The 17,697-nt window shown below is 40.1% G+C and overlaps 1 protein-coding gene across 5 annotated transcripts in view; it reads left to right on the top strand.

The window, feature by feature from the left end:
• The window catches only part of neo1a (neogenin 1a), a 147,843-nt gene that overhangs the window by 119,422 nt on the left and 10,724 nt on the right, over nt 1–17,697 (top strand). For all 5 annotated transcript variants that reach the window (XM_035651822.1, XM_035651820.1, XM_035651821.1 and 2 more), the window contains exons 10-18: nt 898–1,046; nt 2,908–3,046; nt 3,453–3,502; nt 6,173–6,317; nt 8,473–8,583; nt 8,718–8,912; nt 10,360–10,455; nt 13,985–14,217; nt 17,187–17,325. In XM_035651822.1, the coding sequence (XP_035507715.1) occupies nt 898–1,046; nt 2,908–3,046; nt 3,453–3,502; nt 6,173–6,317; nt 8,473–8,583; nt 8,718–8,912; nt 10,360–10,455; nt 13,985–14,217; nt 17,187–17,325 (1,257 nt within the window). The remainder of the gene's footprint in view (nt 1–897; nt 1,047–2,907; nt 3,047–3,452; nt 3,503–6,172; nt 6,318–8,472; nt 8,584–8,717; nt 8,913–10,359; nt 10,456–13,984; nt 14,218–17,186; nt 17,326–17,697) is intronic.

Raw genomic sequence — 17,697 nt, 5'->3', positions numbered from 1 at the left:
GCACTTTAACCTCATAGTCATTGTTCCATTTTAAATCCAATACAGTCTCTGTACATCCGTGTGCAGAGATAACAAGAAATGTCGCCGTCTTTATATTTACTGACACAGAGTGTCCTGTATAAAGCAGAGTCACAAATTATTAGGGCAGTGATACTTATTTTGAATGTTAGCCCTGTCTTCCAGCACAGCATATGAAATATTTACTTAGAGGTTAAAGTGCTGACTGTCAACTTTAATTTAAGTATGTTTACATTTACATCAAATGAACCGTATAGAAATAGTAGCTATATTTATCCATAGTCCCCTATTGTCAGCGGGTATAAAGTAATCCGACAACTTCACATAAACTTGCATCTATATGTTTATGTCCGTGTTTGCATTTGTTAAGGTTTTACACACTTCTGCCTTTCTCTATTTATCCTACAAAAAAATACAGCTGTCTCAAGCTGATACGCAGACACATTGTAATACATCCTGCTCCATATCTTGACTAACCAGACGCAATAAAATGAACTGTCTATCACACTGAATATAAGCTAGAGGCAAATGTTGGGTGGAATGCAATACGCACATTGATTTTTTTGTTAAGGCACACCTTTAGTTCGTTTGTCAGGGAGTAACAGTAAAATCACCATGACTGGCAGCCCAGTCCAGAGGGGACAGATTGGTCTCCACAGAGCTGCAGCGACTGAGTGGTCTTGTGGTCTCTTGCTATCATGTAGGAAATATGTCTTTGAAGTAGCCAAGAATGTGTGTTTGGCAGCAATAAATAGACATTGCTAAACTGAGTTCCTGTCTTTCAGATGTAACAAAATGCACCAAAAATGGAGAAGGTTGAAGATAAGAGAACAAAATAGGTTTGATGGTTTTCTAATCTCTGCTTTGTTTGTTCACCAGTCCAAGTGCCGGGCCCTGCTCCTAACCTGCAGGCAGTGTCGAACATGCCAACCTCGGTCTCTCTGAGTTGGGACAAACCCGTCACTGGCAACGGAGAGATCCTCACCTACAAGTTGTACTACACAGACAAAGGCATTGGCACTGAACAGGTAGGAGGCAGCAGACAATATGACGTCACCTTGAATTTATGATATCCAAAGAGGTTTTGGTGTCAGTCGCTCCAGAATGAAATGCTTTTTTAGTTTTAGCTTTCATTGTACATCACCTTTTGAAGTGAAGTTTCACACAGAACAACAGGTAATAAAAAGCTTGATGTAAAAACACATTAAGAATTCATTATTCAAAAATGAAATAAACAAATAAATCGATTAAAATCTGGATATGCTTTCAGATGAATGTACATTTTTATTAAAAGAAGAGTCTTAACATTTCCTGCATTTTAATGTTTCCTTGTGTGTTTTTCCTTTTTATTGATTTATTATTTAAGGCACTAGAAATGAATTATTCTACAACTAGTTCTATCCAGACTTTGTAAGAGGAGAAGTACTGTATGTAGCTCATGCTTTATATTTTGCAGAGTTAGATACAGTAAAGAGAATATGAGTGTATAGTTGAATGTAAATTGTGATAAGCTAAGGAGTTCCTAATAATTTGCCAAAGACTTGTTGTACTGCTTTGTGGCTGTTTTCACACTCTTTCTTGATTGCGCATCTCACATGTTGTGCAAAATGAAAGCAGACATGATTCACCCAGTTCTCTGCAGGTCTAACTCTGTCACAAGAGTGGAATCTAGCTGGTTAGATATTGAGTCAGCCCCAGCAGTAGCAGTGCGTAAGCCAGTGAGGCATTAAAAAGCCTTTAATATGATAATGGATGAAACGTCAGCCAGTGCACTGAGTAATGATGCCTCAGCTCCCGGGAGAGGAGAGCCAGAGATGAGGTGAAGAAGGCAAGAGATGAAGAGAGGGATGAAAAGAAGGAAAGAAGAGGTGAAGGCAATGGACAGAACAGAGATGAAGTTAGAAAGATACAGTGTTGAAAGGACATGAGATATTAAAGGGCAGAGAAGTCAGTGACAACCTTTGATGCATCTTTAAGGGTGACGTGGTGACAGCCGATCATCTGACCCGGGTTCAGAGGGTGTGATTGGACCGCTCAGGAAGCAAGATTAGATTTCTGCGAAGTCTCTGCTTTTTACTCAAAATGTCAGAAGCTAAGAGCTGAATGCAAATTGGCTTGGAGTAATTGGGCGTGTGCCAGTGTGCCCAATTTGTAAAGCAAAAAGTCGTAATCACAGAAAGCATAATTTGTGTCTCAGTGGAAAATGACATTTTCTTACTCAGAATTACAAATAGAAATGTTAGTCTGATGAAATGATGACAGCAGCTTTGCCATATTTGAGAGATTGCTTTACACCATCTTTAAGCCAGTATTAAAGTTGAACGCTAAAAACAGTAATATTTTTGCATTTATCAACATGCTGTCAGTAGTGAAATACTCAGATGAATGTATGTGTTATTTTAAAGGTAATCCACTGGTTTTATATTTATTTAATTTTAACCTTGTATTTACATGTTGAATTGTGACCAAGCATATTTTCCAGTTCAGAAGAAAAGAAAAGAAGGAATATCTTTTAGGGGTGTAAGAAAATATTGAAAAATGTCACATCGCGATATTTTATTTGGTGATATTGTATTGAATCACAAAAAGGCTAAATAGTAGTATTGCAAACTGAGGACTATGATGTGGGATTTACCAGAAACTGTAATTAATACAAAAAAGCAACATATCACCCTTACTTATAGTATTACAATATATCACAATAAATCGAATTGTAAGCCCTGTGTCGTGATACATATGGTATCACCAGATTCTTGCCCTAATACACAGCCCTAACTGTTTTTTATATCTAAATATTATGTATCTAAATATATTATATTATATTATATTGTAGTTTTAGTTTTTAAAGGAACTGAGATGCAACTCTCTTCTTCCCTCCCTTTCTTTCAGGACGTTGACGTCGACAGTCAGTCGTATACCATGACCGGGCTGAAGAAGAACACAGAGTACAGTTTCCGTGTGGTGGCCAACAACAAGCACGGTCCAGGTGTCTCCACTGAGGACGTTGTAGTTCGCACTCTGTCTGACGGTCAGTTGTTTGATGAAGAGAAAATCTACCAACGATGCTGAATCCTTAATTCATTTTAACTTCACTGTATGTGTGTAAAATGTTACGGATGGATATAAAATAGAGTCATCTACAGTGTGCTTTTATTATAGATCCAGCAAGGCCCTTTTTTTGTTGTTGTTTTTTTACTTTGGGACTAGCCCAAGGTGACGATATCAAATAGCTGCTCCAAATCTTAAAATATTCACTTTACATAAAGCAAAGAAAAGCAGCAAATACTTATAATTTAGAAGCTGGAACCAGGACATGGCCCGCATTTTTCTTCTGTCAATCAACAGATTGATTAATCAGCTAATCGCTTCAGTTCTGCAGTAAATCCTTTTTTTTTTCTGTTTTATACTTAATTAAATTAAATTTTTCTTTACAGTACCGAGTGCTCCCCCTCAAAACCTCACCCTGGAGGCCCAGAACTCAAAGGTAAGACTTTGTTGCTTTGAACTCAACTGGACCTGTAACTGGTCTGGATTATTGACTTGTCTAATTGAGGGATTAAAAGCTTTCACATTTTTTGCACTCACTTTCTCAGATGATGCAGCATACATACAGACAAACAGCCTGCAGCCTCACTGTTCAGTTCACAGTGTATGTAGCCTCTTCACCAAATCCACAAACACTCACAGCACAGAAATGCTTGAACGAATATACATAGCCTGCAGTCCAGAACACCTTTGTTTCTCTGTGTGATTAGCTGTGTCAGGGGCCCGTAGCCCCAGCTGTTTAAGAGGGTGCGTGAACCCTCATCGATCCTCTCATCGGCAGGAGACTTGCCTCTCAAAAGGTTTTTTCCTCAGTATCACTCTCCATCTGTACAGTGTCTGGCAAAAAAGCCTGCAGGTCAGATATGCAAGGATACAAAAAAATATGAGCCTGGAAGATGCAGGCACACTAGAAATAATCCTCAAGAAAGTAAAATAACGGTCAAAGTATCCAAGGACCGATTGGTTTGGTGATTTACAGATCTAAAGGAGTTTAGACAACTTTTACATTTCCATATTTCAACATGTAGGTTTTGAAACACTAAAACACATTTAAGAAAATGTTCGCTTTTCAAACAAATTAGCCCACGATTCCAAAGATGTCTTTTGACTGGTGAAATAAATGCTTATTGGGACATTATATGCAAAGCTACCCTGCTAACAGCCATTTCACCCTGTTGGTTTTTTTTAGGTGACAGGATAAATAGAATAAATTCACAATAGACTTAAGTGTTTGAAAGTGGGATTTCTTTTATCTAGATTGCATTTCTCTTCAGAGATAACTGGATCAAACTTCTCACAGTCCAGGCGACAACTCCTGATGTCTCACAGTCTTTTTAAGTGTCATTGTTAAATCAGATTTATTACAGATACTGTGGTGGTTTGCGTGACACTCTTGATTAGATCAGGCTGCTAAGGTGGCTGCAGGCTTCGCAACAGGGTCCTGATTAAAACAGGAAACTGGCCTTAGCTGTCTATCTGTTTAGCCATTTGATCTTCAAACAGAGAGCTGTAGGCATGTTTATTGTACATTTCCACCCGAGTGATGGATTAAATTTGATAAAAGATGTTTCTCACTCGTGACACGTGAGACAGCAAGTGCAAACAGAGAACGGCAAAGAGAAGAAGATACGGAAAACCTCAGGGTGTGTGCATTGACTACAAAAGCAGCAGCCAGCGCTTTTAGCCCTTTGCTGGTCGATGCAGAGCCCGAGTGAGAGAGAACTGTCAAAGCAAACTAGGAAAAAAAACGGGTAGACAATCCTATCACACACTCCCAGCTTGAGTGAGAACTGGCCACCCATGCTGAGGGATACTCAGCTGAGATTTGTGGAGAGAAAACACTCTCATGCTAATGTTAAGAGTGAAATGAAGAGGGGACACTCTGTGGAAAGGACAGAAATTGTAGCAGAATTGTTTTTGAATGGATAGTGGTACATCCAGCTGTCCCTCCCCAATTAGGCCCAGACAAGCCAATTTGAAATAGTGGAACAAACATCTGGCATCCTTTATTCCTAAACATATTGAAATTAGTCAATTATTTTTTTCTTTGTTGTCATTGTGCTTAATTCTGAATATGAACAGTCATTAAGTCAATAATTCTGGTACAAGTATATAGATACAAAGCATTTATGCAATTAGCTGGTTGATACGCCCAACCAAATGGAACTGGGGAAAAAATACCTAATTAACATGCATTTCATATTCAGTCTTGTCTTTGGGCCTTGTCAAGCAGAACCTTGCATCTTTTACCTGCAAGGCAACCTGAAAATCATATTTTTATGATCTTATTTTGCACCTTTTTTATTCCTTTTGGCATCTGCCATCTCACCTTCCCCTGCGATTTTCCAAAAGTCAATTAAACAGGTTTTCATGATTAGGGAGAAGAAGGGAGAAAAGCAACACGCATAACGAGTCAGGACCGATAGTGTAATAAGAAAAATGGAATAATTGAACACACTTAACACAAATTTAATTTGTGCAATTCCCTTGACTCGGCTGGGGAGGAGCGTGTGTGTGCCCTCGACATGTATTCAGGCTTTTGTGCATCAGTGTGACAGTGGGGAAGCGTTAATTAACTCTTCTCCCACGCTGGGCTACCCCCCACCTATCTCTTTTAAACACACAACACACAAAAACTCTGATGCATGAATCCCACAACAGTGCAGCATGGACCCGCCAGCAAAGAGTCCTGCATTCATCTCTTTGCCTCGGTGTCTCTGCAGGGTTAACCTGTCCACACCCCCACACGTGCAACCCCCGGCTCATCAGGACACCACCTTCTATAATTCATGTGTTTATTTCTTCCTAATGCGTCAATCTGCACTGCGTCGCCCATGCTCAGAGGGGTGTTTGTTCTTGCGGGGCCCTCCCATTTGCACCACTGTCAGGTTGAAGGGAGGGGCAGGCGAGACTGTTTCTGGCGAACAGAACAGTAAACCTGCAGAGTTACGTTAACACAGAGGCGTCTGCCAAGGTGTGTGGGAAGGTGTGATGCTACCTGCTAAACTATGAGGTCACCTTTACAGCTGCAGGCCCAACAGCAGATGGTCCCACATGTGCTAAGCGTAGGGTTTTCTTTTCCCCGTCTAATATCACTTTCCCCCCTCAGAGCATCATGCTTCAGTGGCAGCCCCCACCCCTTAGTGGTCAGAATGGGGAGATCACCGGCTACAAGATCCGATACCGGAAAGGATCCCGGAGGAGCGAAGCAGCCGAGACCACTGGAGGCACCCAGCTTTTCAAGCTCATCGACGGTAATGGGCACTGACTCAGCAGTTAGCTCAAGTACAATAGCCAATGTCGAAATAAAACTACAAGAATCATTTTGTGAGATTTTGTGTATTTAGTTTTTTGTTAGGCTCAGATCCCACCTACCAGCTTTGTTGTCTTCCGTTGCAGTTTCTCAGAAAGATTTTGCGATGATCCGTTGTAAGTGGGTTTGAATGTGGGGCATTTATTACTGTATGTGTAAGGTAAAGGCGAGTTATAAACCCAGTTCAGACCTACCTAGTAATTTTCATCCAGCTTGTGTCTAGATCCAGCAGAAATCGACAGCAGATCCCACTTGGCATTAAAATACATTTTAAATGCATCTCAAGTCAGCACTTGTGGTCAGATTTCAGTTCATATAACTCATATTTGGTTTTATCTGTGGGTAAACTTTGACTCCCTGTGATAGATTGCAACCTTGCATCAGATGAGCGGGTAGAGATGATGGTTTAGAGGATGGAAGCTAGACTACTGCTAAATAGAGCATAAAACCATTTATAGCTACAGAAAATGAATATTGTTACTGTTTGAGTGCTGGGTGGATTAATAGAACAAGAGACGGAGCAGAGAAATGCAGAGAAAAAGAGGGTGTTAACCAACTCTTATCTATACAGATGGTTTGGAAGCTTTTTTTTTTTTACTGTATCCTCAGTATGTCTTTGGGTGTGTTCACACTTGTGTTTTCAAGCTGTCTTCTTGGATTGCTGAGGGTGTGTTTTGAAGTGTGAACAGAGCCATCGAGATAGCGATAGCACAGTGAGTGATTTGTGACTCAAAACACAGCTTGACAACTGCGGTATTACATTCAAGTTCATAGACGGTCTCCAGGTCTACATTTCGATGTGATTGTTAAAAATATTTTTAAAATGGTGGACCCAGAAAGAAAAGTCTTTTTTTCCTTTTCTTTGTACATACAGATCAGTCCTACATTAAAACTTTTATGTTATCAGACTCCATTTTATCTCTGCTGGATGTATCTTCGATACTGTCAGCTATATCTGACATGCTGCAATATTTAAAATCTTGATTTTGAGATCTTGAGACCGAAGGCGTGTCTTGAGTTGTTGTTTGGGGTCTGTCTGATAGTTAGTCCATTTATTCAGTAAACATCTAAAATGTATCTAAATACTTTGAGATGGAGTAACATGTCTTACTGTACCCCAATGTTACCCGCTGCTACTACCAAAATATGCACAATATCACCAGAGACACACAGCAATGGTGATTAATATTAGATGTTGTCTCAGCAACTTTCAAGTGGCCCGGCCTCACGCTGTGTGCTGCATCAAAGAGAATATACACTTAAAAGTTGATTTTTGAGAACATTCTGGGGGGTGAAACAGAGGGGTGTTTGTTGGTTCAAAAGCGTTTAGAAGGAGATGTTGTAGCCTTGGAGGCACACATAGTTAGGCAGTCTTCAGAAGCTACCCCCAAGGGTAGCCCAGGATAGTGGGTACAGAGAGAAAAGACTACAGGATTAGCATGTTGCGTGCAAATGGGACAATGTGACGATGATGAAAAATGTTACCGAAAATTAATACAGCAACACATCATTTGTCAGCAGGCGTTCCCATCTTTTCTGAATACCAAAGCCGGCACCCAGCGGTGAAACTGCTCTTTCTGAAGGAGATATAGCTTTAAAATATGAACGAATCCACACTCCGAAAGTTCTCCCCTTTTTCAGGGTTCATAATTCTTGTGCCAGCTGCTTTTACACACTTTTTCTTTTCAACGCTTCTTAACAGAAAATAAATCTTTACCCACCAAAAACATATTAATTAAAGGTGAGAAATAAATCTCAATCACTTCCATGATATTGAGTGGAAAAGAGGGTTAATTGCGCCACAGAAACCTTCACTTGATCCGTCCCTAGGCAAGCTTATAGACTTTCTCCTTTTGTGCAGGGAAGTATCGGGCATCTGTTTAAGATATTTGTGCTTTCAAAGTATTTATCGTCTGCAACTCAAAGCCCAATTGTCCAGCCAACTGGAGAGCACCAGTAAATTTTAAACTGAAGGTTTTAGAAAGAGAGAGAAGTTTTAATGGAATAGTTTCTATTGCAGCTTGAGATTCATTTCAGCCACAGCTCAGTTTAAATATCCGTGCTTTGAATCTGACCTTTTTGTGTTGCCTGTCCAGGTCTGGAGCGTGGAACAGAGTACGCCTTCCGGGTGTCGGCCACGACGGTGAACGGCACGGGACCGGCTACCGAGTGGACCACAGCGGAGACATTTGAGAGCGACTTGGATGGTAAAAAAACATCTGTTTTACTCAATTCATACAGACTAAACCAAAACTAGTCAGTTGCTTTTATGATGCATTTAATTGACTGATTGTTTAACTGAAGATCTCTGCTGAACTTTTTCCTTCATTTCCCTCACCAGAATCACGTGTGCCAGACCAGCCCAGCTCCCTCCACGTCCGACCCCTGGTCAACAGCATCGTGGTGAGCTGGACGCCGCCAGAGAACCAGGACATTGTGGTGCGCGGTTACACCATCGGCTATGGCATCGGCAGTCCCCATGCTCAGACTATCAAAGTGGACTACAAGCAGCGCTACTACACCATCGAGAACCTTGGTAAGAACCTTACCTTCTGTATTGATACATGTATATCATGATGTTTCCTTCTGTTTGTAATGCTTCTGTTTTTACTGAGATATTAATCTGATGGCTCATATTATTTGTCACCCACATAATTGCACAATTGCATTGAAGAATCTCAGCTGATTTTTCAAATACCCCCTGATATTGATGAGACCATGAGGATGAATTTGCCTAAAATGGCGGCATTTAAAGGTCCAGTGTGTAGGATTTAGTGGCATCTAGCAGTGGAGGTGCAACTCCCTTGCTTTGCCCTCCCCTTCTAAGTGTGAAGAACAGCCCTGTCTAGAGCTAGTGTTCGGTTTGTCCCTTCTGGCCTACTGTAGAAACACATACTGTAGAAACTGGCGGCGTCTATAGATATAAACGTCTTATTCTAAGGTAATGAGGTAATGAAGGTGATTATACAGTAATGGAAACATACCGGTGAATATTATATTCCATATAGATAATAGATCCTCCTAAATGTTACGCACTGGACCTTTTAAAACATTTCAGTGATTATCCTTCTTAAAAATATAACTGTGGTATATCTGACACTGAAACTATTCTTAAATTTGAAAAAAAATCCCAACATTTTAAGGAGTAAACACACACAAACAATATGAAGCAGTTCAACTGTAACTCATAGTGAGCATTTAGAGCATTAATGAGCTCTTCTCCGACACACGCCTGAGCCGCTAATTAAACGGATTACCCTAATGGGGACACAATAATTAAAGGTCAAAAATGCTTAAATAAAACAAACTTGTTTTTGTTGATTTTAATTCTTGCCGTCATTAAAGCAAAAATGAACACCAACATAAAGTTAACCTCTCACAAATGTTTCGGTGATTGCCAATCAGTCCAGCCTTTGAGAAAATTGCAAGTATTATCAATTGTGTGATTTTGGGGGAGTTAGATTAAACCATTTCTTAATAAAACGCAAGAAAGCACTGTTGTGATGATGCTCTTGTGTCAGTATACCGGGATTGTGTTGAAAAGCAAGACACACAATTACTAATTAATTATTTAGTTCCACAGGAAAAGGATTTGTTGTCCTTCTGTATCTATTACGTAGGTCATATTCTTTTGGGTGGTTTTTATTCAGTGGAATTGAATCACGCATGCCAATAAGTTTACGAAATCGTAAACCTCAGGAAAGGTTTAAATGGATGATGGAGTTAAAAAATAAGTCTTCATAAATCGGAGATGGTCTGAGGGAGGAATGGTTCCAAAATATCTATTTATGCATAATTGAAGCCTTCATTACAATCACAGTAAGAGGAATGATTGTATTCAAATACTCATTCTAGCTAATATCACAATTATGAGGCGAGACTCTCGAGAGTTTTTGGGCTTGATTAGATGGCTGCATCATTTTATCTCGCTCGTCCTGTCTCTCTCTCTCTCGTCTCTTCTCTCTCGCTCCTCCCTCTCTCAGACCCCAGCTCTCACTATGTGATCACACTGAAGGCCTTTAACAATGTGGGTGAGGGGATTCCTGTGTATGAGAGCGCCATCACCAGACCACAGTCAGGTATGAACTACACGCATCAAGATCTACATATAAATCTACTCCCTGCTTGCCTTAAAACAGGACATTTCTTGGATACACAAAGTAAGAATTCAATAGTTTATATATAGTTTGTACTGTTTGTCTGTGGTAGAAACTTAAATCATTTAGCTCATATACAACAGATATTGTAGACAGTATTATAGGACCTACTCACATTGGAGGGATGTAGTCACTAAGTCCAAAAAAAAGAAAAAAAAGAATGACATTTATCTTTGCTCTCTCTAACCTGAGATCATTACCAGCCAAAATGTGTCTGGACTCGGGGGTCCAGACATGGGTATCTAATTAACTCCCTTCATAATGGTCCCCAGTACATTTGAGTCTCTTTTTAATCAAATGTTCAAGCCATTAGATTTTGCCCTGAGATTACCAGTTTTCCCAATATTAAGATTTCAGTAGCAATGGGTATTTTTTGAGGAAAATAAACTGTATCTACACACATGATTATTCTTTTAAATCAATACTTGCTTTAAAAATCCAGCATCAGTCGGACTATCACCTGTGATCCATTTATCGTTAAATATCTGCGTGCTTTACAATGAAGCAAATTTAGTTGCATCAGCCAAACAGTATGTACAATCCAGTGTAATTGTCAGCCAGACGATCAATAATTCTTTAAGCCTCGGATCACAACCCCGTTAACAATTAGAAGTAGAACTTAAGTCCCAACACAGTGTGCTAGACAAATGATCTTAAAGTGTGAAAGGCTGCCAGTTAGACTGCAAGTCAGCTGAGTTCACACAGTTTATGTGACAGTGTCAGAAGACAGCCAGCCCATGCTCCCTGGGGTGTCTCAGAATGTGGGCTGCACCCGCCTCCTCTTCCATCCAGCCTCCCACCTCCCCGCTCAGCCTTGATCACTCCGGTTTGTCTCTGCCGCAGCGCTATTGCACAGCTGAGCAGGAGAGGGGTGGGATGCTGGATGACGAGTCACGTCAACATGCATCGAGGGGGGGTGGCAGTTTAAGTGTCTGCACACACCCGCACACTGTCATACTGTACACTTCTCTCTATGAAGATCTTGCTCCTTCATATCCTCGCACACATACACGCAGCGCTGCACACACGCAGACCCCCCGTGGTGGCTTTGGCAACCCTACGTCAGATCCAAACGTTTCCTCTCAAAGCAGAACCAAAGCCCACCACCATCGTCTGCTGCTGAATCCTTAGGGGCGCGTTCCGTTCCTGCCAGTTTGTTCAAGTCGGGATTAAAAAGACAAGCTGACCTACATAGTACTTTTACTTTTGGAAGAAACTGAGGAAAAACTTGGTGAACTTGCTGCTGAGAGTGTGCTAGGTTGAATATGTTATAATAATATGACGTCTTAACTGAAAAGCAGGAATGAGAGATTGCACCCTCATCTGCTTAAAAAAACAACAACCTTACAAGGGCAAGTCAGCCTCTTTCCTGCAGTGTATTCTACCAACACTGGAGACTGTATTCTTCCAAGCTGGGTAAAGAAATGCAGCTTGCATGCCACTCCAAAAACCACAGTGCCTCTCCACAGCCACATGAATGCTTGGATCTTCATCATGCACACAAACACACACACTGACTCAGTCTCAGTCAGAATATAATGAGGGCAGCTCTGCACAAAGAGGTGTCAAATGGAGTGAAGCGGCGAGGAGAAGACCAACAAGTGGTCGAGGGGGAGTGTCATCAAGGGTGACTGACCAAAGCTTTTTTCTTCCGTCTCAACTAAACCAAAAGGAGAGAAAGTAGTGACCAGAAGGCCATCTTGAAGTGTTTACCCTTCAGTATGTTGGCCAGAAGCTGCTTTTTTGAGCCCCTCTTTTCCTTCCATAGACACACAAACACACTCATACTCACTGGGCTTTAGGCAGGTACCTTACACACAAACACACTCAAGTGCTCTTCGTGCAAACACACATACACACTCTTACATAAACATATAATTAAACAACGTGTTGTTATGTAACTTACTAAATACCATTTATCTTATCCAAGTGCTGGACTGCGCTTTAAATGGTATCCTTAAAGGTCACTACCACTACATTTTAAAATTGAATAGAGTACTTAGTTGTTGAATAGATAAATATGATGATATATGCAGGGAGTTCATAGAAACGTGTCAACCAACAGAGGTTTTTATATTATTTCTACTGAGGTGGATTTTCCTTTACTTTGTTTGGTTGTTTTAGCGTTGCAGGCAATGTCAAATAATATCAAGTAAGATGATATTAACTTTGGTATTATTGGATTTACAGAATTTGTGCAATGTGATGTTTTTCAGGTATCTTTTATTCTGCATTAGCCTTCTCAGGCTTTTACATTTACAAAAACCTTACTATATCACAATATACAGTATATTGATATCACAACATATATCATATCATATGGCTAGAATCAAGACTTGAAATGATAATACTGTTTGCATCCTGGTTTATTTAACAGGGATAGTCATATTAATAAACGTTATTTTAATTGCTACAGTTAGCCAAAAGGTTAATATAATTTATTATAAATATATCAGCACATGTACTTTTTAAAACATGCAACACAAAACACACAATACACAACATGCAAAGCAATATTGAGCAGTTGTTATAACCCAAACCGAATTAGAATTGTAACTCTGTTAAAACATCATTATGTTCACAATAGGAGTGATGCATGACGGTTATTTTCTAGTATTGATTCAAGGACTGTGGAAAGAGGGTGAGACCAAGCTCTACCATGGCTTTTTCACAACACCTTTGAGCCTCAGAACAGAAACAGCACTTGGCACATGCACATCCAACCACAGCCACCACTTGTCCGTGACCCTCTTCTCTGCCTGCAGGCTCCGTTACTTAAAGCCTCAATATTCTTTCTACAGTTTTCAAGGACATAATGCACCTTGTCAACTATACTCTGAAAGGAAGGAAATGTTCCGGTGCATTCAGTGTCCTTCTGTTTATCCACTTCACATTAAAAAGTTGTGAAAAGCTCCTTGATGTAAACATTTCTAGACACATTTCAGTACTGACTCCCTCTGAAAAGAGCGGGTCAACACTTTAATGTGCAAGTTTGTAAAGTTTGATGTAGGATTGTAGGTTTCTGCTTGCACTCTAGTTTTCCATTTACTGTAATCTTTCCTTGTGAATAGAGTATCTCTTCCTCTCTCTCTGTAGTGCTACAGTATTTATTGATAGAACACCACATTCTCTACAGTAGCTTCTTTATAGCAACCAAGTCTGTACATTCATCTTATTGTAGAGGTCAGTGTCTGTTTTTCTAATAGAATCTTCTCTCTTTTTCTCTTCACCCTTCCCAATCCCATCCTTGTTGCACTTATGTTATCTTTTTCTTCCTCCCTCGTTGACGTCCTTCATTTTAACTCAATAACATTATTTTTTCCTCTTCATTCCTCCCTGCATCCCGTTTTGACTCCACTGTCTGATTCACCACACCACGCTTCTTTTTATGTTTTAATTTTGTTCATTATAATTTGTGTGCATGCATGCGGGTTTTCTGACTGACGTGCAGACCCCATAGACCCCGATATTGACATCTACGACCATATCCATGCTTCATACACCCCAGTACCAGACCCCTCTCCCATGATGCCTCCTGTGGGCGTTCAGGCCTCCGTGCTGAGCCACGACACCATCAAGGTGACCTGGGCCGACAACTCGCTTCCCAAGAACCAAAAGATCACAGATAACCGCTTCTACACAGTGCGCTGGAAGACCAACATCCCTGCCAACACTAAAGTGAAGGTAAGAGGTTCTTGTTCGATACTAACTTCCTGATTGTATGTGTGTTTGTTCAATTCAGGAAATACTATTATTGGATTTAAAAGCCCATGTTCTGAAGTCTTTACTGTTAATTTCATTGTAGATGAGTTCTCCAAGAAAAGAAGCGCCAGTGTTATTTTTAAGCTCTCTTCTTTTCTGGTTTAGCTCAGCATTTTCACGCTCAAGTAACTTATTTACAAGTTGGTGTAATTCAGTACAAATCAAATCAGTTCAGCCTGATCAAACTTTGGTAATACGCCTTCATTTTATACAGTTAGATTTCTGTTTACTTCGGTGCATGGGGACTTTATGCATCTCTTCACGCCCACACTTACCAGAGAGATATATTGATGTGCTGAAAATAAAAAGTAATGTCATCCAATGATCTATTCCCACAGCAGCTCCAAAGCACAGTGGCAGCATAATGCAGACATTTGTAACCAAGCAATAATCTTATTTTCAAGGCACTATAAAGAGAAGTTGCTCTGTACTTGAACTAAGAAATTCTTCCTCAAAATTTAGTGCTACATTAGTCTTCCTCGCAACATTGTTTTAAGTTGAGTAAGAGATGGTTCACAGGGGGGTCAGGTCTACATAACCAAATCAAATACTTGGCTCTGCATTCCTGTTAAAGGTTGTCTGATTGTACAGCTCAGAGGCTAGCTCAGCTCATTGCTATCTGTAGCTGTGGATATAGTGGTTTCATTAAACCTATAATGGCCTCACTAAAGTTAAAGCTTCTTTTTCAATGATGGTACAGTAGCAGGTCTAGATGAGTTTAATTTTTTATTAAATTTATAGTCCTTAAATTTCCATCCTGGTTGATTTGGCAACATCTATAGTAACAGTGGTAACAGCCAGTGCAGTTTAATACCACAGCACCGGTAACACTGGTTGCTCTTCACTCTTAACTGCTAAAACAATTAAATAAACACATTTTTAAACATATAATATGTAACATTTCCTTGATTTTGTCTAAAAAACAACTAGACCTATGTTTTTCATTGTGTTGAGATGTGCACTTACATTATCCAGAATGTTTCCAATAACATTTAAAACCTGAGAAATACATTTATTCAGTTAACGTTCCGTTTCTTACTTTCCCCTAGCTGCAGAAATAGCATATTATACAATAAATAGAAATACAAACTACAACAGAAAAGCAGCTAATGTATGTGTTTACCGTGCAGCCAAACAAACTCACGCTGTTTCAGTTAAGAACTCAAGTATTCAATTATGCCTTTGCATAAGTAGGCAATTTGAATCCAGCAATGGGAATGGCGGACCCCAACACTAACTATAAAAACTGCTACGTAGAGAGAAAATTGCTTAATTTAAATACACAGAATGGCTATTGCAAAGAAAATCATAACTAGTATCCAAAACTTTGAAGAATCTTACTTTAATAGTCTTTATAAATTGATCAATAGTTTAGTCTACAATGTTCCCGCAGCCCAAATCTTTACATTTGAGCAATTAAAACTGGTAAATTTGTGCTTGATAAATGAAATGATGATGATAAATTGATGGATCATGAAGCTCTAGAGTCCATGGTCAATGAAACAATCAAGTGCAGCACTGGAGTATTACACAAATTTTGTGTGTTCAGTGTCATACAGATGCAGAGTGCATACAGAGTGAAGTCATGCGCATGAGTGTAATGTATTATATGATTTATGAGTCACAGTGAGCTGAACCTGAAACAAGGTGTTTGAGATTCAGCTTCTGATTCTTGGCCTGCAGCTCAATTATAATGATTACTTATCTCTGCATACTGGATCACAGTGGATGTGTGTGTGTGTGTGTGTGTGTGTGTGTGTGTTCATGGTTGTATGCATGTGTGCAAACCTGTGACTGGGCAGAGCTCAGATAAAGGCCTGCGTTTACTGATAAATTATTCAACAAGGACAAGACAAACTAGGAAGTAGAAGAAGATGGTGTAGATCTGACGGTGCATTCTCCATACAGCCAACTCAGACGAACGACACACACACACACACACACACAGAGCTGAGTCTTGCTGCCATGAGTGGATGCTCAAATTGGTTTGATTCTCACACTGTGACAGTAATTAAGGAGTTCCACAGGCTCATTATGCTTCTGTCCTATTAACCAAATTCAATATATTAACAAGTCTATTAGAAAGGTCTTTTCTAATGTTTCTTATCAATGCAGTGTAGATCACATCTTGTACATCCTATATACTGCAAGTACAGCTGTACTAGAGACCCGTCTAACCAACAGCGATGGCTTCACCTTAATGCTACTCTTCTTCATGTGCTCTCTTCTTTTAGAGCGAGTCTAGCCAGACAAGCTTGTACATTATTGAAGAGACCACTGCTGTCAAACTGGCAGCATGTTTCTAAAGCAGAGAGTGTTTTCTTTTCCTATCCCAGTGCCCTCTGTTTGACAGCCCCCACCAGAGAACTGCACTTTTGTCATAGCACGCAATGTTATAGATAGGGCTGTTAGAGACCTGGCGACCTGACTCGCTGCTGCTACGACCCCCAGCAAGCTAAAGCTGAGCCTCCTTTCTCTCCTGTCAGCTCAGGCCAGCAAAGATCAAGATAAATGGTTACATAACTCAAGCTTTTTAAAGTCTGAAATGCCATAGAAATGTGAAACGCACCCGTGTTTATATGGTTTTATAGCTCATTCGTAATGGCTACACTTTGTGTGGCACGATGTTTCACACCAAACATGACTGAGTATCACAAATGTAAAAGGTTCTGATTCCACTCATAAACTCTGTTCAGCATGTTAGACTAGTGATTGTTTAGAAACATTTGATTGATTAGTTGATTGACATTCACTTGTTCTGTCACCTTGAAAGTTTAGGAATTGGGGATTGGGATTTGTTTTGCCATTTTATACTCAAGAATACTGAATTCTTGTTTGTATGTGTTTGTGTGTCTGTGTGTGTTCTCTCTTGTTTGTCTGTCTCTCCCCAGATGGCCAACACCACTAGCCTGAACCACATGGTGACGGGATTGAAGCCCAACACACTGTATGAGTTCTCCGTCATGGTGACCAAAGGCCGCCGCCTGAGCACGTGGAGCATGACTGCACAGGGCACCACCTTTGAGACCAGTAGGAACACACACATACGCGCACGCACACACACACACACACACACACACACACACAATAGCTGTGCAGAAACACAACATAAGCCAACTTGTCCAGTGTAACAACTCCCTGGCTGTGAGTAACATTTCACTTTTTGCAGCCTGAATTGAAGGAGAGGACACTCCTGAGGAAATTCAAGCTGACACTAGACAGTATAACATAATCCAAATAATAAGACAGGTATTTATCAGTAGACCTTCAATTAACTGCAAGTGAAATTGAGGAAACCTGCCGCAAATTTCGTGATTGCAGAATATAATTCTGGTTGGACTAACCCTGCTTTCATACAAAAAAATATATACATAATAATAAAAATAATAATAATAATAATAA

This window comes from Morone saxatilis, unplaced genomic scaffold, assembly GCF_004916995.1.
Source record: "Morone saxatilis isolate NCDOM2014 unplaced genomic scaffold, NCSU_SB_2.0 Contig11, whole genome shotgun sequence".
In the NCBI taxonomy this organism is placed as follows: Eukaryota; Metazoa; Chordata; class Actinopteri; family Moronidae; genus Morone; species Morone saxatilis.
Note: the sequence above shows the minus strand (reverse complement) of the source record. Positions and strands in the feature narration are given on the sequence as shown.